The following is a 25,460-nucleotide window of genomic DNA, read 5'->3' as shown; positions in this document are numbered from 1 at the left end:
TAGGATATAGGGAGAGGTTTAAGTAACTTCTCTGCATGTCAGCTAATAAATGAAGGGGGGGTCTTTAATCTTCCACATCTACCTATGTAACGTGAACATTGCATTTGTTGCCAGGATGTGACTTTGCTCTATTGACACAACGGTGATGAAACGTCTGTAGTTATTATTTTTGATCTGTGTGACACACTTACACAGCCCTCCCCTCCATCCGCACTAGTGTGCAAGTGTGACACACACTGCCCCCCCTCCCCTTACATACCATGTGTTACAATCTTGTGGTCTGAGGTTTGAGTGATTCAGCCATTAAGGTGTATATATAGTGGAGATAAACACAAGCATTCAGAAGCAACAAGACAGGGAAGGAAAAAGAGCTAGTTGTCCCCTGAAGAATGCTGGCAGCGCGGCTCCTTCTTCTCGGCACCTTGTGTGCCTGGAGTTATTCTGCTCCAACATCTCAGCAGAATCCTGTAGCTGTTATATTCCCGTCCGACTTAAGGAGCAACTTAACTGACCTACAGACGGCGGAGGTAAATACCCTTTTATATATATTGCCCTGGACGTACGGATGGATGGTCACCCTGATGCCATCATCAGTAATGTATCACCGTCTACTAACGTGACCCCTTTCTTGACTTTGTCATAACATCCCATTCCTTTCACAGAAATACCTAATACAATATGGCTACATGCCCCAGCAACAAGGAGAATCGAGTCACATGCCCCTGCTAAACTCCATGAAAAAGTCACTGACCAGAATGCAGAAGAAACTGGGACTTAAAGAAACCGGAGAGCTTGATGCTGAGACCATGGAGGCTATGAACAGCCCCCGTTGTGGCGTGCCGGATGTGGGCAAGTTTCAGACGTTTGAGGGAGATCTAAAGTGGGATCATAATGATATTACATACAAGTAGGTGACCACTTTTTACTGATGCGTGAACCATAGTGATGTAGAGCGTAAAACAGAGGAAATTACAGAGGAAACATGTGACATTGACACTTAAAGGGGTATTCCCATTTTGGCAAATTATTGATATTGTTTGTATAATGAAAAGTTATATAATTTTCCAATATACTTTCTGTATCAATTCCTCACAGTTTCTTAGATCTCTGCTTGCTGTCATTCTATAGAAAGTTTAATTGTTTATTTGCAGTGGACAGAAATCTGGCCAGGGTCACACAGGGACACAGATCATTTGGGACACTCTACCACCAGTAATCTGGTGTCTGGTTGTAGATGTCCTTTAAAGTGTCCTCATCTTGCTGCAGGTGGTGTTGCCTAAAGAAACAAGCTCAACTTGACTCATGTATGGTGCACCCCTGTGTACAGTGACCTAAAAAATCATTTAGGATCATCATAAAGGGGTTGTGTAAAGGTCTCTTGTCACCAAAAAATGCATTGTAATTTGTAGACATTATATTATAGAGTACATGAAGTTGAGCTGATTAATATATAGTTTTGTGGGAAAAGATCTAATTATATATTTAAATCTGTGTTTACTGTGGGTTCAGGAGTCCAGTAGGTGCTCCTACTCGGTGGTTGACTGTTATCTCTATGTGTAGTCATACAGGGAAGACTTCCTATGCCTAAGTCATGTTTTACATTTAGGATCCTCAACTACTCACCTGACCTTGACCCTGAAGTGATCGATGATGCCTTTGCCCGTGCCTTCAAGGTCTGGAGTGATGTTACACCCCTCACATTTACCAGAATCTACAATGGGGAACCTGACATCAACATCTTGTTTGGATCTGACAGTGAGTGAATTTTACCCCCCAAAGCAATATTAAATTGGGGTTCCTTATGGCCAAGAGCTTGTATAAATCTGGGGGCCACATTGTTCATCAACCTCTAACAAGGAGACCTTAGTCCCCTCCAAACTGGGTTGTGCTTTGGATATGAGTCTGGACGCACTGGGGGATCCTTTGGAGAAGTTTGGCTTAGAACATGACATACCCAAATAATATAAGTCATTAAAAGACAGTAGGCCACCCTCTCAAAATTTAAGATGGTATAATTTCTAAAGACCATCTCACAAGACTTATGCCGCAGGTACTGGGAGCCATATAGGTGCCAACATGGTAGGGTTCCTTGGGTGGGAGTAATGCATTGTATATTAACCACATGAGTAATAATTGTGTATTTGCTTTACAGACCATGGAGATCCTTATCCCTTTGATGGGAAAGATGGTCTTTTGGCTCATGCGTACCCTCCAGGTGAAGGTGTTCAAGGGGATGCTCACTTTGACGAGGATGAGAACTGGACTCTTGGAACTGGAGTTGGTGAGTGTGAACGATCAACAATAGGATTATGTAATGACATTGTCATGTTAAGCCACGGGTCCATGAAAATGAACCTTTTATGTAAACTAGCTATGAAAAATAACGGTAAAATTAATTATAGCTAATGATGCCTAAAATATGCCATGATTTGATTACCATGTTTGCAATTTTATAAGATCTTTAACAAGAAACAGAAGAAAGATGTTGGATGCAGCTACATCGCTTTAAGGCATATTTCAATTAACACAGTTCGTTAGCTGGAATAATTATTTTTTATAAAGAAAAATAGATATCAGCTATTTACTTTAAGAAGCTTCTGCAAAATAATGATGAGTCTGACTGTAATCACTAATACAGTGCAAGTAGCTGTTCACATTTGGGACCTTAAAGGGAGTGCTCCAGGTCTTAAATAGCCCTGCCTAATTTCTCACCCTCTTCTCTGAGTGACATCACCATCCTTTCTGATGTCATGGTACCCCCTCTTCCCATATGAAATATGTATTTTGCCTGGTGAATATGTGGTGCACTCCATGTTGTTGTGTTACATGGCTTCTCCATGCATGGGCCAAGAGAACAATGGAGGTCCTTGACATATGAAACACCCTGATGTTGGTAAAGCTGATGCTATCAATTATAGAATTATTTGGTTGGGAACACTAACCTGAAAACCTCCTGTTAACCATTTACACTTAGATTAGAATGGTAATTTAACTTTTCAATGCAGTCATCTTGGTCATATAAGGTGTCCTTTACCTTTCAGTGATGGGACATTGACAGACCATAAGGTCTTCTTTACACTTCAGTGAGGTCAATTTTGTAGGTCACATAAGGTTGGCTTTACTTTTTAGTGAGGGGGGGGGTCTAAATAAACAATGTAAGGTCTTCTTTACCTTTCAGTGATGGGACATTGACAGACCATAAGGTCTTCCTTACACTTCAGTGAGTTCAATTTTGAAGGTCAAATAAGGTTGACTTTACTTTTTTAGTGAGGGGGTCTTAAAGGAAACCTACCATTTAGAATGGTAGGTGTAAGCTGTAAGTACCGAGCACCAGCTCAGGGTGAGCTGGTGCCGGTACTTACTTTCGTTAGTGTTATAAACCGCGGTATCGCAGTTTTGACACTTTTTAAACTTTAGAGCAGAAGGGGCTTCGGCGCTGCGCACAACCGTGCGTACGCAACATCTCCGCTATTTCCTGTGGAGGCTCTAAAGTTTAAAAAGTGTTAAAACCACGATACCGCGGTTTATAACACTAACGAAAGTAAGTACCGGCACCAGCTCACCCTGAGCTGGTGCTCGGTACTTACAGCTTACCCCTACCATTCTAAATGGTAGGTTTCCTTTAATAAAGGTCTTCTTTACCTTCCAATTTGGGGACCTTGATAAACCATAGTGTCTTCTTTATTCAGAGATGTCAATTTGCTAAATCATGTTTGCTAACTTAAACTGAGGGAACCTTCATAGACAATATACGTTTTTTACTCTTCAGTCAGCTTTCCTTTACTCTTCAGTGAGGTCAACTCAGATGACCACTTTTGGTGGTTTTAAACTTTCTCAATTTACTATTTTACTTTTCTCATAAACTCAGCTGTATAGACCATTTTAGGTAGGTTTACCTTTTTGGACCATGTTAGGTTTCGTATTCTTTACAATAGGCTCAGCTCCATTGGCCATGTACGGGAATTATTTTCAATACTATCTCATTTTCTCGCTTACAGTGGTGAAGACCCGATTTGGTAATGCTGATGGAGCTACGTGTCATTTCCCCTTTGTGTTTGATGGTCAAGAATACAACTCCTGCACAAGCAATGGCCGATCAGATGGACACATCTGGTGTAGCACAACCCCCAACTTTGATGTGGACCAAAAATTTGGCTTCTGCCCTAGCGAGTGTGAGTACAGTACGCCGGAGCACCTCACAGATATCTGCTTTCATGCCAAATTTAGCAGAGCTGGGACTTGATTGCATAACCCTAGTAAATAAAACATCATAAATTGCATGTTCACTCAGGATGTGGGAACTACTGGATATAATGCTACAAGATGCCTTTAAATAATCCATGAAGTTGGTTTTAAGCTTAATAGCCTTTTATGATTTGGTTATACATAGCACCTAACTCGATATATATATATTTTATTTAACACTGACTTTCATTCATATTAGATTTTTATGGACTAAAAATAGTCATAGCTGTCATGATTTTACATTCTACATCATCATGTCTTTGTAATGTGAATGTTAAAGGGATTTTCCAGGAGTTAAATATTGATAGCTTGCGAGGGGAAGGTGTCTCAGGGAATCCACTCTAATAAGCAAGTATAGCGGGCACTGAATTTATTTGTAGGTATCTCTCTGACCAAAAAATCTTGTTCAACTGAAACTAAAGCCCCTTCGACCCTCATCTCTTCTATGTAACATGGTAGCCAAGTTTACATGTGGCCTGATTAAGAGAAGGCACCTCTATCTTTACGTCCTGTGAGATATTGGGCATGTTGATATCCAAAAGGTTGACCCTACTTACTCACACAATATGCCATCACGGCAAAGCAGGACACTCTCATTCACAGTAGCTGGACATTCAGTCTACTGAAATTGGTGGGCTTTACCAGTATAAACTTGTGTATGACCATCATTGGTTCCAAACTATCTCATAATTTTTGGTCAAATTTTATAGCTGAAAAGACTCAAAACTTCTGTTTTGAGCAAAGACAGTCATAAAAGTTGAAAGAACATATATAAATTTACCTCTGCTTTCTCCACAGTGCTCTACACCTTTGACGGCAATGCAGAAGGTCAGCCCTGTGTATTCCCATTTATTTTTGATGGTCAGTCTTATTCTTCCTGTACAACAGAAGGTCGTTCAGATGGATATCGCTGGTGTAGTACCACAGCCAACTATGACAAGGATGGCAAATACGGATTCTGCCCCAACAGAGGTACATGGTCTTTATATAAGATATATGTGGATGTGACATGATAAAACATTTGGAGGACACTACTGACTTGAACCATTTCCATGCAGATACTTCTGTCATTGGTGGAAACTCTCAGGGTGACCCTTGTGTGTTCCCCTTCACCTTCCTGGGCAAGACATATCGCCAATGTACTAGCGATGGACGGGACGACAAGAAATTATGGTGTGCAACTACCTCCAGCTATGACAAGGACAAGAAATGGGGATTCTGCCCAGACCAAGGTATGTAACATAATACAACTTATCTTACCAATAATGTCCTAGATGAAATAGTGCCCTTTACAATAAAAGTTTAGACCACTGTGCCCTATAGAGTAATAGTGTGACCATAGTCAGGGTCAACTCAAGGATTCAGTAGCCCCTTGGGCGACAGAGCCTCAGTGGGCCCCTTTACAACGAACTCATGTGGCGGCATTAAAAATTGAGAAACTGTTCCCTAAAACATTCCCTAGTTTATCATCCCAAACAGCCCCCTCATGGGTATTTTATAGAAAGCCTCCCACACCCCCTATGAATGCATTATGTACAGACTTATGCGGGCCCCCGCGGCAGCCCTGGGCCCCGGCACTTGCCCGGGTATGTCCAGTTCTGGCACTTGCCCTGCCCATAGTGACCAGTGACATACGGTAACTTGAAATTGCTGAGTCCCAATGGAAAATCTGTACCAGGCCCATTACTATTAAGGTAGTTATCCCAATTATTTAAGTTATCCCCTATCAACAGAATAGGAGATAACAGGGTGATTGGAGTCCAAAAGCTGGGACCCCACAGATCACTAGGAATACTCGTGATCTGGAGAGCAGATGTCCTGAACTAACTAATGAATGGAGTGCCCTGTCACTCTGTATACTATCTATGAAAGCCATCACAGATAGAAAAGAGTATACTCATCCTGCCCCTCCACCTTTTAGTGAGAACAGGATCCCCATTCTTTGGAAGGTTGAGGGTTCTGTTCTCGTGATAGGTGGGGTCTGAGGAGTTGGTCCCTCACCAATCAACAAGTTATTTCCTATCCTGCTCAACCTTTTTGCACACCCCACAGTAAAAGTGCCCACTTATTGTAAAATTGAGTGCCACAAACACACATCAAGCTTCTTGCATGGTGTTCCAGTTGTTGGATCCCTACCAATCTGGTATTGATCACTTCTCCGAAGTGAAAATTTGGAATGCTCTTATAAAATGGTTTTTAGTGTCTTTGCATAGAAAAATTGCACCTGAGAAACAGAACATCTACTGTGCTGTCAGCAGCATGATTTAAGTATCTGGTGACTTGTAGCCTGCAAGCCTGACAACACAGAAACAGCTTAAATGGTACTGCCAACAGGAGACGAGTTGCTAAGGAACCATTGGTTTTCCTTGTTAAATTATCACCGGAAAGTAATTTCTGATGGACGTAGTCTTAAATATCACACCCTAACTTGAGTGTTTTCATCAACCCATAACTTCATCCAACATTTCTTAATTTTCCACAGGTTACAGTCTGTTTTTGGTGGCAGCACATGAGTTTGGTCATGCATTAGGACTGGAACATAGTAGCGTCCAAGATGCCCTGATGTACCCCATGTACAAATACGTGAAAGACTTTGAGCTCCATTCTGATGACATAAATGGGATACAGTATCTATACGGTAAGGGCCTCCAGGTTATTAAATTAATATTTGTCTACCATTCTTACATGGTATTTGCCATGATTCAGTTTTAAGCCAATCGACATGCTATTTTATGATAATTAAAAACAGTCAGATCCGCTTCTCTCCCCGGACGTAAATCATTTTCACCGGCAACTGTGCTGTTGCCGGGCAACCTGTAAATGTGGATTGATTGTGAAGGGAACAGGAATGACTGGCAATGGCGCGAGAGATGGAGGAATTAGGGTTATTACTTGGAAACTCTTGATTACATATGTACAAACGGAGCCGCGCTATATAAAGCACACATATCACTACTACATAATGATAGCAATGAATAATATACTCCCCAAGTAGGATGTCGGAATGTGCATTCATGGAGATGGAGATGAAATATTGGTTGTTGTACTTGTAAATGGTGCTCAAAAGAAATGCAATAATTACAAAAAAAAGCGTAAGAGCTGAAAAAAATCCAATGTGTTCTTTACTGTCAATGTCTATACTTCAATGATATATTACAGCCCAGCAGTAGACGTCGTAGTGATTAATTACTGGGCCTATAGCAGATAGTACGGCAGCTGGAACTGCTTGATTAATTCTTGTCTATGTTTTAAAGGATCTGGATCTGGTCCAAAGCCCACTCCACCAAAACCCACCAAGAAACCACGGCCTACAACCACTCCTTCAACCCCTACCACCACTACTATGACCACTACTACCACTACTACTAGTGATGTTCCTATTGATCCTACACAAGACCCATGCAAGGTGAAAATGTTTGATGCCATCGCAGAAATTCAAGGAGTCCTTCATTTCTTTAAGGATGGGTAAGAGGAACATGATATAGGTTGCCTTTGAAACTTAAAAATCTGCTTTTTATACAATTTTTAGCACATTTGTTTCATCATTGACAAGTTCCTTCTATTTATGTTTCAGAGTGTACTGGAAATTACCGGCCAGAGGTCCACCCAAGTCTTCTACCCCAATATCAGACACTTGGCCAGAACTCCCCTCCAATATTGACACTGCATTCCAGGACCCCAAAAGCAAGAAGATCTTCTTTTTCTCAGGTGGGAGATTAAGGAGTGATAAAAGGGTGCATTTAGACGCTCTGCTTATGACCATGTGGAAAACTTTGAGTACTCCCTTGGCAAATCATATGTAAAAAAGCTTTCCTTCATAAGGAAGTGGTATCTCACTTTTAAGCTTCCCATAAGAAGCTAGCCAATGGCTACCACAAGGAATATTTAAAGCGATACTTTTCATTCTTTTGGAGGGTTGCTTATTTGCATATTCATTTCTCATGCCTGTAAGATTTCCTACCCCATTTAAAGGTCTCCAACAATATCCTTGTAAGCTATGTCAATGGATTCTTACCCAGGAAGCTATTACTCCAAGGGTCAACAAGCCCAAACACATGTCTACAGAAGGGTGGCTTTTACTTTTGAAGATATTATAGTCATGTGTCACATGGGTGCCAGTTTTTTTAACCTCATATCGCCCAATCCACGGATGTCAACCCATAAATGTGAACAGACCCTAACAAGATAGCTGTCTAAAAAAGGTTTTAAACACACATTGGGGCAGATTTATCAAGCTGTCTGAAAGTCAGAATATTTCTAGTTGCCCATGGCAACCAATCACAGCTCCCCTTTAAAATATTCATGAGCACTGGTAAAATGAAAGCTGAGCTGTGATTGGTTGCCATGGGCAACTAGAAATATTCTGACTTTCAGACACTTGATAAATCTGCCCCATTATGTGGATGCCAGATATTGCTACTTTTTATCCCCCTATGCCAAGTGAGCATTGAGGGTGCATGGTGGGGCGAGGTGTGGGCTGGATGTTATTGTAGATAACCTGGACACACGATATACCTTCCCCCACTGGGTCTAATCTAGTATAATCCGCATGCAAGTTTCCTGCCATTAAAAAGTGGCAATTTTTAGCACATGCCATGTAAACTTTCTGCTTTTTCTGCCATATTCTCCAAAAGTTGTCAGATCGGTCAATTAAGGGGACCAGGAAGAGGATATGTTGGCCTGCCAGAAAACTGTTGCAGGTTACAGCTAAAATCTTTGGCCAGCATAGATTTCAATTCTGGTCTTGGGGGCGATGCACCATAATCAAGGCCAGTGCAGAAATCATGGGTCTTAATAAAGTTGCACCATTTTGGAGAATTAGTTTGTATGGGCATGACATTAAGCCCCTCACCCTATAGATCCACCCTTGTACATACCCTAAGTACCCATTATACGGCTGGATATGAGAGGCTTTTGTCTCCTCTCATAGGCAGCTCTGATCATTAAAAAAGGATGGTTTTATAAGATTGATACTGTCCCTGTAGTCATGTTTTATGTATCATAACCTGTCATAACATTCATGTCATCGCAGGTCGCAAATTCTGGCAGTATACTGGAAACACAGTTCTGGGACCACGTAGCCTTGACAAACTAGGATTCGGCAAGGATGTGGACAGAATCTTAGGTGCTATTACAAGGGATAATGGAAAGGTCCTGCTGTTTAACGGTGAAAGATACTGGAGGTAAAATTTTACAATCCAAGCGATAATATATAAAAGAAAAACATCTGTAGTTGCTCGGAGAAAAATAATAACTTTATTTTCCTATTAATAGACTGGATGTGAAGTCACAGGCGGTGGATAAGGGATACCCACGACACACAGATGAAGATTTCACTGGCGTTCCCACTGATTCTCACGATATCTTTGTGTATCAAGGTAATGATGTACATTGTGGTGTAGCATCTTTTCTTATATTGGCCCCGGGGGACTCATTTCTCTCTCAGGCACTCGGACTCTGCACAGAGGTTCAGCAGTGACGCTGCTATGAGAGTGCGGGCCTACTTCAGGCTCTGGCTGCAGCCATTATTAGGCCGTAGTAATGTAACCGTAGAGCCCATAGAAATACCACAGTGTGGGCAATAGAATAACTTGAAGCTGCTGGGTCAGTGTAAAATCTGTGCCAGGCCCCAAATCATAATATATTGGGGGATTTATCACGGTGGGTGCCAGGGTGATCATACAATATCATAACCGCATTGTATATAGTACTAGTACTTACCATATGGGAAACAGAAACCTTATGAGTCCCTAAGTCTCTTGGGTTTAGTGGCGACCTTACACCTATTCAACCTGCATCAACCCACATCCTATATTCAGGCTGAATGGAGAGAGGGCCGCACATGCTGCTCTCCATTTTACTTCATGGAAGAGCCAAAAATAACTAGGGCTGTTTTCTCAGACTTTCTATCTCGTATCGGACAGATCTATCTCGTTCTAGAGACAGATCTATCTATCTATCTATCTATCTATCTATCTATCTATCTATCTATCCATCCATCATATCTATCTGTCTCCTCTATCTATCTATCTCGTATCTATCTTGTACCTATCTATCTTTCTATATATTTATATATATCCGTCTCATCTATGTATCCATCTATCTTGTATGTATCTATCTATCTATCTCATATCTATCTATCTATCTTTCTATATATTTATATCTATCTGTCTCCTATATCTATCTATCTATCTATCTATCTATCTATCTATCTATCTATCTATCTATCTATCCATCATTTAGCATTCACGGTATCCCAATTAAAATGTATACATAACCTGCATCATATGTTATCCATGTCTCATAGATGTGCAGATATTTACAAATGTTCTTCTTCTTCTTCTTGCAGGCAAATACTACTTCTGTCAGGATTTCTTCTTCTGGCGCATGACGTGGCGCAAGCAAGTGGAAAAAGTTGGCTATGTGAAATACGACGTCCTTCGCTGTCCGGAAAATTAGAGTTTCATCGGAGGAGGATGAATGTGTTACGAAGAGTTGGCCATTTAGGAAAGGGTTAAACGAGGGTTGTCGGAGGTAGCTTAGAACGGGAAGTCTTTGTTTTTATATATGTCAACCTTAGATCCCGCCGCGCCTCTCGGCGGCAGATGTGCTCCTACAAGAGACGTGTAAGTGTTGAGGCACTGTAAGCATGGGCTCCATGTTTAATCCCCCTTAGGGTTGTGTGTGTGTGTGTGTGTGTGTGACTACGCCTGCCTGGCGCAGGCTTCCGCAGAGATGTGTGACAGATGATGAGTTGTGGCAGTAGTAAAATGAGACAAGGTGACCTTTCAGAGATTTCTATAATATATTGTTTTCTATTCTAATAAATACTGTTCCTTCTTGACCCGGGCTTCTGTAGTTTTTTGCATGTGAAAAGATAAAACATTTTGTAGAAGGCTGTAGATTGGGGGATTTGTTTAATGGGATTCTATAGGAAACATGGCTGCTTTTTTCTATGAACAGTGCCACATCTGTCCACGAGTGGCGGCTGGTACTGCAGTTCTACTCTATAGAAACAATGGTCACGAATAAGAAGTCAGTTGGAAAGGGGTTTTACCCTCCAGATCATCAGTGAGGAGAAAACAGTGATATCGCAGTACAAGGCTAATAAATAAAGTGATGTCACAGTACAGTGATAATACACACAGTGATGTCACAGTACAGAGATAATACACACAGTGATGTCACAGTACAGGGATAATACACACAGTGATGTCACAGTACAGTGATAATACACACAGTAATGTCACAGTACAGGAATATTACACACAGTGATGTCACAGTACAGGGATAATACACACAGTGATGTCACAGTACAGGGATAATACACACAGTGATGTCACAGTACAAAGATCATACACACAGTGATGTCAAAGTACAGGGATAATACACACAGTGATGTCACAGTACAGGAATAATACACACAGTGATGTCACAGTACAGGGATAATACACAATGATGTCACAGTGCAGAGATAATACACACTATGATGTCACAGTACAGAGATAATACACACAGTGATGTCACAGTACAGGGATAATACACACAGTGATGTCACAGTACAGAGATCATACACACAGTGATGTCACAGTACAGAGATCATACACACAGTGATGTCACAGTACAGGGATAATACACACAGTGATGTCACAGTACAGGGATAATACACACAGTGATATCACAGTACAGAGATAATACACAGTAATGTCACAGTACAGGGATAATACACACAGTGATATCACAGTACAGGGATAATACACACAGAGATATCACAGTGCAGGGATAATACACACAGTGATGTCACAGTACATTGATAATACACACAGTAATGTCACAGTACAGGGATAATACACATAGTGATGTCACAGTACATGGATAATACACACAGTAATGTCACAGTACAGGAATATTACACACAGTGATGTCACAGTACAGGGATAATACACACAGTGATGTCACAGTACAGAGATCATACACACAGTGATGTCAAAGTACAGGGATAATACACACAGTGATGTCACAGTACAGGAATAATACACACAGTGATGTCACAGTACAGGGATAATACACAATGATGTCACAGTGCAGAGATAATACACACTATGATGTCACAGTACAGAGATAATACACACAGTGATGTCACAGTACAGGGATAATATACACAGTGATGTCACAGTACAGATATCATACACACAGTGATGTCACAGTACAGAGATCATACACACAGTGATGTCACAGTACAGGGATAATACACACAGTGATGTCACAGTACAGGGATAATACACACAGTGATATCACAGTACAGAGATAATACACAGTAATGTCACAGTACAGGGATAATACACACAGTGATATCACAGTACAGGGATAATACACACAGATATATCACAGTGCAGGGATAATACACACAGTGATGTCACAGGACAGGGATAATACACACAGTGATGTCACAGTACAGGGATAATACACAATGATGTCACAGTGCAGAGATAATACACACTATGATGTCACAGTACAGAGATAATACACACAGTGATGTCACAGTACAGGGATAATATACACAGTGATGTCACAGTACAGATATCATACACACAGTGATGTCACAGTACAGAGATCATACACACAGTGATGTCACAGTACAGGGATAATACACACAGTGATGTCACAGTACAGGGATAATACACACAGTGATATCACAGTACAGAGATAATACACAGTAATGTCACAGTACAGGGATAATACACACAGTGATATCACAGTACAGGGATAATACACACAGATATATCACAGTGCAGGGATAATACACACAGTGATGTCACAGGACAGGGATAATACACACAGTGATGTCACAGTTCAGGGATAATACACACAGTGATGTCACGGAACAGGATAATACACACAGTGATATCACAGTACAGGGATAATACACACAGTGATGTCACAGTACAGGGATAATACACACAGTGATGTCACAGTACAGGGATAATACACACAGTAATGTCACAGTACAGGGATAATACACACAGTGATATCACAGTACAGGGATAATACACACAGTGATGTCACAGTACAGGGATAATACACACAGTGATGTCACAGTACAGGGACAATATAACTTATGTATGTGAGGGGAGGGTTACTTTTAATTTTTATTTCAGAAAATGTTGACATTCCCGTTGGACCTGCCTCAAGCAAAACCTGTAAACCTGAGTGGGAGTGAATATACAGGAACTTGCCTATATATCTGTATGTACCCGATGAGTGACCCATTAAATCATACAGCGGCATCCTGAGGTTGGCAAAGGCAGACTGACAAAACATCAAACAAGAATCGGGATGAAAGGATCTCTCTGTTTTATTATTTCTCTAAAAATAACTCTAAGCTTTCATGAATCTTGAGAATCTAGAGCAGAACATGTAGGAGTTTAGGGGAGCGATGACTGAAAATCAAAGCGGAGGCTTTTTGATCAGGCTGGATTGGGCATGACATGCATGAAGCAGGAGCGGGCATCATGTACAAAATCAGGATGGAAGACAATAGATTTGAATATAATGAATTATTGCTGGAAACAACTTCATCATTTAGGTGTTACCTTATTTCTACCCCCATGAAAATAGTTATTTTTTTCCAATATAATATTGCTAACCCATTAATGGAATTTGGGGTCAATAAAGGACTGTCCCATTTTCAAGGTCCCCCGTTAATGAGCCGTAGAGTATTTACTAAGAGGGGGAATCATGTCTATTCATGACATCTACAGCCTCCTTTTTTAAATAAGAATTATGTAATGCTTCGTTTGTCCTATAGGGGCACCGCAGGAAAAAGAGAAACACTTATCAATTAAAGGGGTTGTACCAACTGAGAAAGTTGCCCAAGGTGATTGGTCATGAGAACTGGACCCTCAGCAATCCGGAAAATAGGGGTCCCATTCTCACAGCACTTGGCTATCTCTGACACGCTCAACGTCAGTGAATTGGAGTGCCATGGATACCAACCCCTCCATAGAATGGAATGGATAGGGAGTATACATGCTCGTCCTGCTGCTCTACCTAACAATGGGGCTCATTTACTAAGGGTCCGAAACGCTCACTCTAGTCGGATTTCCCAACAATTTCCAATTTGCGCCAAATTCCCCCAGGATTTTCGTGCAGGTGATTGGATTGGGGGGGGGGGGGGGAGGCGTGGCCGTCAGGCAGACTCTCCTGTTCGTTACCATAGTAATGTGTGTAACTGCCATCACTGCCTCACTGTGATGACGTCTCACCACACCAGCCATACTGGATGCACTACAACCAACCGGCATACAGCCAAAAATAGTGGTGATCACATGACTTGTCCAGACATGTGATTCCTCTTATCACGAATAATCTCACAACTCTCTGGAACATTCCATCCACAAGGGGTTTTATGAACTTCCCTTGGTCAGAGAATTCCGAGCTTATCCAACCAGGAGCCTTGTACAATATAAAACATACATGACATCCTATTGGTCACATTAATAACATTTCCTTCCCAGCTGCAATGCTGAATATAGCCTGTAAGTAGCAACATTGTTAAGGGATGTACATTTCACATTTAGGGCAAAGTACATGTTCTTAAAGGAAACTTGATGGAACTACACAGATTGTAGGATTAGCTGTCCATTTTATGGACATAGGAAGCGGATTAAATTTGTAACGTAATACGTCCAGCGACACATTGACCAAAGAATTATTGTAGGGCCACCAAATGATAATAATGCTACAAAAAAAAGAAACTAACTATAAACAACTTTGCTGTCACATGGGGCATGTAGTTGTTTTTTTGGCAATATTGGCAACAACAACAATAGAGACATCTTGTATTCAGGGGCATAACTAGGAAAGACAGGGCCCCATAGCAGACTTCAGAATGGGGCCCCCTTTCCCACTCATATATATACATATATTTATGCACATAAACATACCGTTCTTCACTCATACACACATTTATACACTTACAACATATAGAGCATATACACAACACATATACACCCACATATAGTGCCATATACAGACGTACAGCATATATACATACAACACATATATATCCCATATATGTTATATACATATTATAATGTTCAATGTGCAGAAAAATATGTATAGAATGGTGCACATCCTCTATTCTCTAGTGTTAGGCTAGATGACGGGCCACCTGACACTGTGGGCCCCATAGCAATTGCTATGGCTTCTACCACTGTAGTTACGCCCCTGCTTGCAATGCTATTCCCTACCGGTAAAGGTTGAGAGTGAATAAGCAGATGCCAACTGATGTTGACTATCTATACAATACCCACCATGCGTCTGTGCTTATAAGTATAAGTAGAGTTTGTTTGCATTTATAATTACTGTCTCCAAGATGTTCCTTCAACCTTTGTAATAGATCACACTTGATATTATTTATATTCTATATTACAACTCAGATTTTGTACTAAACCATTAAATACTCACATGCATCTTGAAACCCCATATGGATGGTCAAACATGCATGATTGTCGACTACAAAACGGTAAATCAGTAAAAAAAACCAAAAAAGCCAAAAGATAGTGGAAGAGTGGTGCAGTCATGGGGGAGGGAAGGTGCATTATGTATCCCGTTATGTAGACTGCATTCCTATTGAGCACTGCAGTTCTCCTGAAACAATCCGGAAACAGTGTGTTGTCTAATTAAAGTCTGCATCCCCCAGTGGCGTCTGATGTTTAATGAAGTACAAAAGTATACAATACACATTATACGCACATAGAACAACTGCTAGAAGACTCTCAGCACACTAGAAACAGAAATACTGCACATAAAGGCTGCGGGTATGGAGAAGGTACTGGTTAATCGTAGCATAGAAACACATCATAAATCAGGGGGTTGATTGATTGTTATGGGGGGAGCAAAATATCTCGATAGGGTAACAACTAGAGATGAGCGAACACTAAAATGCTCGGGTACTCGTTATTCGAGACGAACTTTTCCCGATGCTCGAGTGCTCGTCTCGAATAACGAACCCCATTGAAGTCAATGGGAGACTCGAGCATTTTTCAAGGGGACCAAGGCTCTGCACAGGGAAGCTTGGCCAAACACCTGGGAACCTCAGAAAAGGATGGAAACACCACGGAAATGGACAGGAAACAGCAGGGGCAGCATGCATGGATGCCTCTGAGGCTGCTTAAACGCACCATTATGCCAAAATTATGGGCAACAGCATGGCCATGACAGAGTGACAGAATGAAGCTAGATAGCATCTAAAACATGCAATAATTGACCCTGACACTATAGGGGACGGCATGCAGAGGCAGCGGCAGCAGGCTAGAGAGTGTCATGGCGACATACCCTAAATGGACTCAGGCTTCAAACCAATGGGTGGCAGAGAGGAACCAAAGGAGGTGAGCAAGAAGTGCTCAAATAATATCGGTACATGATAAAAGTTTGCCAGTATATTTTGTGGATTACACAGCAGGGTGGCGACAAAGTTAACATGGAAGCCATGAAAACAACCCAAAATTCTGCCTGACACAGCTCGTTTGATAAGGGGACCATGTATGGAGGCAGTGAACTAGTAGTAGATTAAAGGTGCTGCAGTTAAAACTATGTTAGTTGGATCTTGGCATGGAGCTGGCGCTCCGCTGCCAGGCGAGCTTTCGCCAATCCAAGCCCCTGTCTCTAGGCTACTCCCCAAACAGCACTTTTGTATAAGATCAAGTGTAGTAGCGTTCTTATAAGTTTAGGATATGCCGGGTGAGGGGAATGTAAACAGATACGCAAGAAGCGCATGATGCGCATGGAGCTGGCGCTCCGCTGCCAGGCGAGCTTTCGCCAATCCAAGCCCCTGTCTCTAGGCTACTCCCCAAACAGCACTTTTGTATAAGATCAAGTGTAGTAGCGTTCTTATAAGTTTAGGATATGCCGGGTGAGGGGAATGTAAACAGATGCGCAAGAAGCGCATGATGCGCATGGAGCTGGCGCTCCGCTGCCAGGCGAGCTTTCGCAAATCCAAGCCCCTGTCTCTAGGCTACTCCCCAAACAGCACTTTTGTATAAGATCAAGTGTAGTAGCGTTCTTATAAGTTTAGGATATGGCGGGTGAGGGGAATGTAAACAGATGCGCAAGAAGCGCTGAAATAATATCCCTAAATGGTAAAAGTTTGCAAGTATATTTTGTGGATTACACAGCAGGGTGGCGACAAAGTTAACAACTTTGATGTGGAATCCATGAAAACAACCCAAATTTCTGCCTGACACACCTCGTTTGATAAAGGGACGATGTATGGAGGCAGCTATATGGACGACTTTTGGAGGTAGCAATGGAGACAACGTGTGGAGGCTGCTATGGAGACAATTTAATTTGGATAGTGCCTGTATGTGGCAGTCCCAAACATTTTTCAAACCAGAGGAGCAGGTAGGTGGCCCTCCAGTAAAATGGGATAGATTGAGTGCCTGTATGTGGCAGTCCCAAAAATTGTTCAAACCAGAGGAGCAGGTAGGTGGCCCTCCAGTAAAATGGAATAGATTGAGTGCCTGTATGTGGCAGTCCCAAAAATTGTTCAAACCAGAGGAGCAGGTAGGTGGCCCTGCAGTAAAATGGAATAGATTGAGTGCCTGTATGTGGCAGTCCCAAAAATGTTTCAAACCAGAGGAGCAGGTAGGTGGCCCTCCAGTAAAATGGGATAGATTGAGTGCCTGTATGTGGCAGTCCCAAAAATGTTTCAAACCAGAGGAGCAGGTAGGTGGCCCTCCAGTAAAATGGAATAGATTGAGTGCCTGTATGTGGCAGTCCCAAAAATTGTTCAAACCAGAGGAGCAGGTAGGTGGCCCTGCAGTAAAATGGAATAGATTGAGTGCCTGTATGTGGCAGTCCCAAAAATTCTTCAAACCAGAGGAGCAGGTAGGTGGCCCTCCAGTAAAATGGAATAGATTGAGTGCCTGTATGTGGCAGTCCCAAAAATTCTTCAAACCAGAGGAGCAGGTAGGTGGCCCTGCAGTAAAATGGAATAGATTGAGTGCCTGTATGTGGCAGTCCCAAAAATTGTTCAAACCAGAGGACCGGGTAGGTGGCCCTCCAGAAAAATGGAATAGATTGAGTGCCTGTATGTGGCACTCACAAAAATTGTTTCAAACAGAGGACCGGGTAGGTGGCCCTCCAGAAAAATTAAATGCATGAAGTATAGCAAGAGCCAGTGGGCCCTGTCAAAAAATAGCCATTTTCCTCTGCTTTACTGTACAAAGAGGAGGAGAAGGAGGAAAATGAGGAGGAGGAGGAGGAGTGGATCAATTATTCAGGTTGAGCTTCCTTCACCTGGTGGAGATTGGAAATTCTGAGAAATCCAGCCTTTATTCATTTTAATAAGCGTCAGCCTGTCAGCGCTGTCAGTCGACAGGCGTGTACGCTTATCGGTGATGATGCCACCAGCTGCACTGAAAACCCGCTCGGACAAGACGCTAGCGGCAGGGCAGGCAAGAACCTCCAAGGCGTACAGCGCCAGTTCGTGCCACATGTCCAGCTTTGAAACCCAGTAGTTGTAGGGAGCTGTGTGATCATTTAGGACGATGGTATGGTCAGCTACGTACTCCCTCACCATCTTTCTGTAAAGATCAGCCCTACTCTGCCGAGACTGGGGACAGGTGACAGTGTCTTGCTGGGGTGACATAAAGCTGGCAAAAGCCTTGTAAAGCGTACCCTTGCCAGTGCTGGACAAGCTGCCTGCTCGCCTACTCTCCCTCGCTACTTGTCCCGCAGAACTACGCACTCTGCCGCTAGCGCTGTCAGAAGGGAAATACTGTTTCAGCTTGTGCACCAGGGCCTGCTGGTATTTATGCATTCTCACACTCCTTTCCTCTGCAGGGATGAGAGTGGCAAGATTTTGCTTGTACCGTGGGTCCAGGAGAGTGAACACCCAGTAATCGGTGCTGGAATAAATTCTTTGAACGCGAGGGTCACGGGATAGGCAGCCTAGCATGAAATCTGCCATATGCGCCAGAGTACCAACGCGTAAGAATTCACTCCCCTCACTGGCCTGACTGTCCATTTCCTCCTCCTCCAACTCCTCCAACTCCTCTTCTTCTGCCCATACACGCTGAACAGTGAAGGACTCAACAATGGTCCCCTCTTGTGTCTCGCCAACATTCTCCTCCTCTTCCTCCTCATCCTCCTCCACCTCCACCTCCTCCGATATGCGCTGAGAAACAGACCTCAGGGTGCTTTGGCTATCAACAAGGGAATATTCTTCCCCCGTCTCTTGTGACGAGCGCAAAGCTTCCGACTTCATGCTGACCAGAGAGTTTTTCAACAGGCCAAGCAGCGGGATGGTGAGGCTGATGATGGCGGCATCGCCACTGACCATCTGTGTTGACTCCTCAAAGTTACTCAGCACCTGACAGATATCAGACATCCACGTCCACTCCTCATTGTAGACTTGAGGAAGCTGACTGACCTGACTACCAGTTCTGGTGGAAGTTGACATCTGGCAGTCTACAATCGCTCTGCGCTGCTGGTAAACTCTGGATAACATGGTCAGTGTTGAATTCCACCTCGTGGGCACGTCGCACAACAGTCGGTGAGCGGGCAGTTGGAGGCGGCGCTGCGCTGCCCTGAGAGTGGCAGCATCTGGGCTGGACTTCCTGAAATGCGCACAGATGCGGCGCACCTTCGTGAGCAAATCAGACAGATTGGGGTATGTCTTGAGGAAACGCTGCACTATCAGATTTAACACATGGGCCAGGCATGGCACATGTGTCAGTCTGCCGAGTTGCAGAGCCGCCACCAGGTTACGGCCGTTGTCACACACAACCATTCCCGGCTTGAGGTTCAGCGGTGCCAGCCACAGATCAGTCTGCGCCGTGATGCCCTGTAATAGCTCTTGGGCGGTGTGCCTTTTGTCGCCTAGGCTCAGCAGTTTGAGCACCGCCTGCTGTCGCTTAGCGACGGCACTGCTGCTGTGCCTAGAGCTACCGACTGATGGCGCCGTGCCCACGGATGGTAGTTCGGAGGAGGAGGTGGAGGAGGGGTGGGAGGAGGAGGAGGCATAGTAGGCCTGAAACACCTGGACCGAGGTAGGCCCCGCAATCCTCGGCGTCGGCAGTATATGAGCAGCCCCAGGGTCAGTCTCGGTCCCAGCCTCCACCAAGTTAACCCAATGTGCCGTCAGCGATATATAGTGGCCCTGCCCGGCAGCACTCGTCCACGTGTCCGTGGTCAGGTGGACCTTGTCAGAAACGGCGTTGGTCAGGGCACGGATGATGTTGTCTGACACGTGCTGGTGCAGGGCTGGGACGGCACATCGGGAAAAGTAGTGGCGGCTGGGGACCGAATACCGAGGGGCGGCCGCCGCCATGAGGTTGCGAAAGGCCTCGGTCTCTACTAGCCTATAGGGCAGCATCTCCAGGCTAAGCAATCTGGAGATGTGCACATTAAGGGCTTGGGCGTGCGGGTGGGTTGCACTATATTTGCGTTTCCGCTCCAGCGTCTGGGGTATGGAGAGCTGAACGCTGGTGGATGCTGTGGAGGATCGTGGAGGCGACGATGGGGTTTTTGGGCCAGGGTCCTGGGCAGGGGGCTGACTAGCAGCTGACACAGGGGAAGGAGCAGTGGTGTGCACGGCCGGAGGTGAACGGGCTTGTTGCCACTGAGTGGGGTGCTTAGCATTCATATGCCTGCGCATACTGGTGGTAGTTAAGCTAGTAGTGGTGGAACCCCTGCTGAGCCTGGTTTGGCAAATGTTGCACACCACAGTCCGTCGGTCATCCGGTGTTTCCTTAAAGAACCTCCACACTTCTGAAGATCTAGCCCTCGCCGCAAGAGCCCTCACCACGGGAGCTTCACTAGTTGACAGTGGCGCTGATGCACCAGCTCTGGCCCTGCCTCTCCGTCTGGCCCCACCACTGCCTCTTCCAACCTGTTCAGGTCGAGGACTCTCCTCCGTCTCAGAAGCACTGTGTTCACCCGGCCTCTCAACCCAGCTTGGGTCTGTCACCTCATCATCCTCCGATCCCTCAGTCTGCTCCCCCCTCGGACTTCCTGCCCTGACAACAACTTCCCCACTGTCTGACAACCGTGTCTCCTCATCGTCGGACACCTCTTTACACACTTCCACTACGTCAAGAAGGTCATCATCACCCACAGACTGTGACTGGTGGAAAACCTGGGCATCGGAAAATTGCTCAGCAGCAACCGGACAAGTGGTTTGTGACTGTGGGAAGGGTCCAGAAAACAGTTCCTCAGAGTATGCCGGTTCAAATGGCAAATTTTCCTGGGAGGGGGCAGACTGGGGGGGAGGAGGCTGAGGTGCAGGAGCTGGAGGAGTGGGGATTTCGGTGACATGGGTGGACTGCGTGGAAGACTGACTGGTGGTGGACAAATTGCTCGAAGCATTGTCAGCAATCCACGACATCACCTGTTCGCACTGTTCTGGCCTCAACAGTGCTCTACCACGAGTCCCAGTAACTTCAGACATGAACCTAGGGAGTGTAGCTCTGCGGCGTTCCCCTGCTCCCTCATCAGCAGGTGGTGTCTCACCCCGCCCAGGACCACGGCCTCTGACCCCTGCAGTAGTTGGACGCCCACGTCCCCGCCCTCGTCCTCTACCCCTAGCCCTGGGGTTAAACATTTTTAAAATGAGAGTTATAACTTTTTTTTTTTTTTACTTTTTTTTTTTTTTTTGTGTGTTTTTTTGTGTTTTTTGTTTTTTTTTGTGTTTTTTGTTTTTTTTTGAGTTTTTAGAACCAAACAATCCTATCCTATTGCTATGGCTATTTTCTAGCCAAGTATCAAAGGAAGCACACTACTATGCCAGATGAGATGACACTGAGTTATTGCCTAATAGAAATCCAACCCCTACTGAATTTTGCCACTTCAGCCTTTGCTATGGATATGTGCGCCACTAAGCGCAGAACACAGCGGTCGCAAGTCTCACTACAAATTGCTCAGAATTGGCAAGTACATGCACTGCAGAAACTACAGCCACCAGCAGATCAACCAGAAATCAAATATATAGAACGCTACTGTAGGCTTCAAGAAGCTATTTGTATTCTCCTATGGCTATTTTCTAGCCAAGTATCAAAGGAAGCACACTACTATGCCAGATGAGATGACACTGAGTTATTGCCTAATAGAAATCCAACCCCTACTGAATTTTCCCACTTCAGCCTTTGCTATGGATATGTGCGCCACTAAGCGCAGAACACAGCGGTCGCAAGTCTCACTACAAATTGCTCAGAATTGGCAAGTACATGCACTGCAGAAACTACAGCCACCAGCAGATCAACCAGAAATCAAATATATAGAACGCTACTGTAGGCTTCAAGAAGCTATTTGTATTCTCCTATGGCTATTTTCTAGCCAAGTATCAAAGGAAGCACACTACTATGCCAGATGAGATGACACTGAGTTATTGCCTAATAGAAATCCAACCCCTACTGAATTTTGCCACTTCAGCCTTTGCTATGGATATGTGCGCCACTAAGCGCAGAACACAGCGGTCGCAAGTCTCACTACAAATTGCTCAGAATTGGCAAGTACATGCACTGCAGAAACTACAGCCACCAGCAGATCAACCAGAAATCAAATATATAGAACGCTACTGTAGGCTTCAAGAAGCTATTTGTATTCTCCTATGGCTATTTTCTAGCCAAGTATCAAAGGAAGCACACTACTATGCCAGATGAGATGACACTGAGTTATTGCCTAATAGAAATCCAACCCCTACTGAATTTTGCCACTTCAGCCTTTGCTATGGATATGTGTGCCACTAAGAGCTAAACACAACGGTAGCAAGTCCCCCTGCTAATTCCTCACAAAATGGTAAAAGATGCAAATTAAAATAAAAAAAGTAGAACGTTATTGTAGCCCTAAGAAGGGCTGTTGGGTTCTTTGAGAATCACTCCTGCCTAACAGTAAGCTAATAGAACACCCTAACGCTTTCCCTGACCAGCAGCAGCTCTCTCCCTAGCGGCATCCAGAGACAGAATGATCCGAGCAGCGCGGCCAGCGGCTAGTCTATCCCAGGGTCACCTGATCTGGCCAGCCAACCACTGCTATCGACGTGTAAGGGTACCACGTCATGCTGGGTGGAGTGCAGAGTCTCCTGGCTTGTGATTGGCTCTGTTTCTGGCCGCCAAAAAGCAAAACGGCGGGAGCTGCCATTTTCTCGAGCGGGCAAAGTATTCGTCCGAGCAACGAGCAGTTTCGAGTACCCTAATGCTCGACCGAGCATCAAGCTCGGACGAGCATGTTCGCTCATCTCTAGTAACAACCAAAAGTTACAGTAGGCTTTCCAATGTTACAGTAAAATATGTTTGCTTAAAAAGGAACCTGTCATCAGACATTGACCTTATAAACCACTAGAAGTTTGTAGTGAAGGAGCTGAGCATCTTCTAGATCAGTGATGGTGAACCTTTCAGAGACCGAGCGCCCAAACTACAACCAAAATTCACTTATTTACCGTGAAGTGCCAACATGGCATTTCAAGCAGTAACTTATTGCTACCTGTTCTTCAACATCATTCAGTTGTATCTGCTCTCCTAAGGCCACCAATACATTTGAAAGAAGTTGGGCAAATTCAGACCATCATTGTAGCTTCTCTCCAGGAATAATGGTGGGTCCAGTAGGAGGACCTCCAAAGATATTGCAGTTCTGTCAGCACCTTCTCACTTTTCCTGCAGTTTCAAACAGCCAGTGAAGTGTTGCTTTAAAATAGCGCTGGGAGCAGCATCTCTTAAGTTGCTTGGGACTGCAGGAAGAATTGGATGTGGTCCTGTTTGGTGAAATTGGGGCGATGGCCTGAGTGCCCTCAGGATGGGCTCCGAGTGTCACCTCTGGCACCGGTGCCATAGGTTCGCCACCACTGTTCTAGATGATGTTTATTTCACAGCCCTACATGGTTCCATCATCCAGAAAATCATCTTTGAATCATCTTTAAGATTTAAACTGGTTGTTTAAAGTCAAGGAGGTGGAGAGTTTAACACTGAAGTCAAGCTCTCTAAATATCAGAAAGCTCCCTTCGCTGTGATTGATGGTCCTGCACCCATTGACATCACTAACCAGATCTTCTGAAGACTATAGGATGATGTCAATTACAGGGATGGAGACATTCAGAGAAGGGGAGAGCTTGACTTCAATGTTAAACTCTCTGCCTCCTTGACTTCATACAACTGCAACACCCTCGCCGATGCAAGGCAGAGTGGTGGTTGCGAATAGGTCCCATCATGTAGCTTGTAGCCTGTGAAGGGTCTGATCAACCCCACAGCATGTCACTACATAGTCACCACATAACACAGATGAGCACTGCAGAGGTAGAATCTGTCTGGTAAAGCAGGAGTTAATTGTTTTATGTGATGCAATTCCAGCAACCAATCACATGTGTTAGACTTTGTTTCTGTGAGCTGAGATGTAATTGGAGGAGTAGCCACCACCTGACCAGTGGGAGTAACAAAACCCTTGGTCAGGAAACTTCTAGAGGGCAGTCTAATCTAGTTAGACAGGAAGACAGACCACAGCAGGAGAGCTCAGCTCCCTGCCTGAGTGGAGAGAGTTAGTCAGTGAGTGGAAAGGGGTATCATCCTACCTTCAAGGGTGATATCTGAAGCAACCCAGGACAAGCTGAAGCATCCTACTAGGACACAGCTATCTTCCAGCCTGCCCTTGCATCCAGGCTGATGATTTACATCCTGTGGCTCCCTCCAACTGCATCTCCAGCATTTCACCATTTTGTCAAGGCACGTTGCTAATGTTCCTGTCGGTTCCAATAAAGAACTGTAAGTTATTTTTGTTCAACGTTTGCCTCCGTCTGGTCCCTGCTACTACGGCTGTCACCATCACGGGCACCCTGTCCACCACACAGAGACCCATACTCTAGACACCAAAGGGTTGCCCCAGGGAGAACCGCTATAGCAGCCTCTCCCTCATCATTTCTTGCCAACACCACCCTGCTGGAGACCTGCCAGGCTGTAGGACAGCCCTCCGGTCCCCATACCAAGCACCGTGACACTAGCGTGCCTAGGCCGCAACCGCCAGCCACTCAGGTACTGCAGGCCCCGGCTGACTCCAGGCCCCAACAAAAGGCTAGGCCCCGGTGGGGGATGTTGCACAACCAATTTACATCTCAATTCAAAGCTGATTTTCTGGATGATGTCATCACACTGGGCCATGAAATAAACATTATCTTGAAGGTGCTGAGCTGCTTCACAACAAACTTGTAGTATTTTATAAGGTCAATG

At 44.2% G+C, this 25,460-nt stretch overlaps 1 protein-coding gene across 1 annotated transcript; it reads left to right on the top strand.

Annotated features, from left to right (window-relative positions):
• The first annotated feature begins 333 nt into the window (after positions 1 to 333).
• On the top strand, positions 334 to 11,089 carry MMP9 (matrix metallopeptidase 9). Its single transcript, XM_072112003.1, has 13 exons — positions 334 to 527; positions 663 to 907; positions 1,607 to 1,755; positions 2,153 to 2,281; positions 3,999 to 4,172; positions 5,044 to 5,217; positions 5,304 to 5,477; positions 6,728 to 6,883; positions 7,500 to 7,710; positions 7,820 to 7,953; positions 9,278 to 9,428; positions 9,520 to 9,623; positions 10,595 to 11,089. The coding sequence occupies exons 1-13, from the start codon at positions 390 to 392 to the stop codon at positions 10,702 to 10,704; spliced, it is 2,049 nt and encodes a 682-aa protein (XP_071968104.1). The 5' UTR covers positions 334 to 389; the 3' UTR covers positions 10,705 to 11,089.
• Positions 11,090 to 25,460: the final 14,371 nt, after the last annotated feature.

This window comes from Engystomops pustulosus, chromosome 6, assembly GCF_040894005.1.
Source record: "Engystomops pustulosus chromosome 6, aEngPut4.maternal, whole genome shotgun sequence".
NCBI classification, from domain to species: Eukaryota; Metazoa; Chordata; class Amphibia; order Anura; family Leptodactylidae; genus Engystomops; species Engystomops pustulosus.
The sequence above is the reverse complement of the archived record's forward strand: the minus strand, read 5'-3'. Positions and strand labels throughout refer to the sequence as shown.

Bases quoted from the DNA above. Each gene is read 5' to 3' on its own strand.
- MMP9 (XM_072112003.1), top strand. From the start codon at position 390: ATGCTGGCAGCGCGGCTCCTTCTTCTCGGCACCTTGTGTGCCTGGAGT. The intron at 7,954-9,277 runs GTGGGAGATTAA...ATGTCATCGCAG, and splicing joins GAAGATCTTCTTTTTCTCAG to GTCGCAAATTCTGGCAGTAT. The intron at 9,429-9,519 runs GTAAAATTTTAC...TCCTATTAATAG, and splicing joins AACGGTGAAAGATACTGGAG to ACTGGATGTGAAGTCACAGG.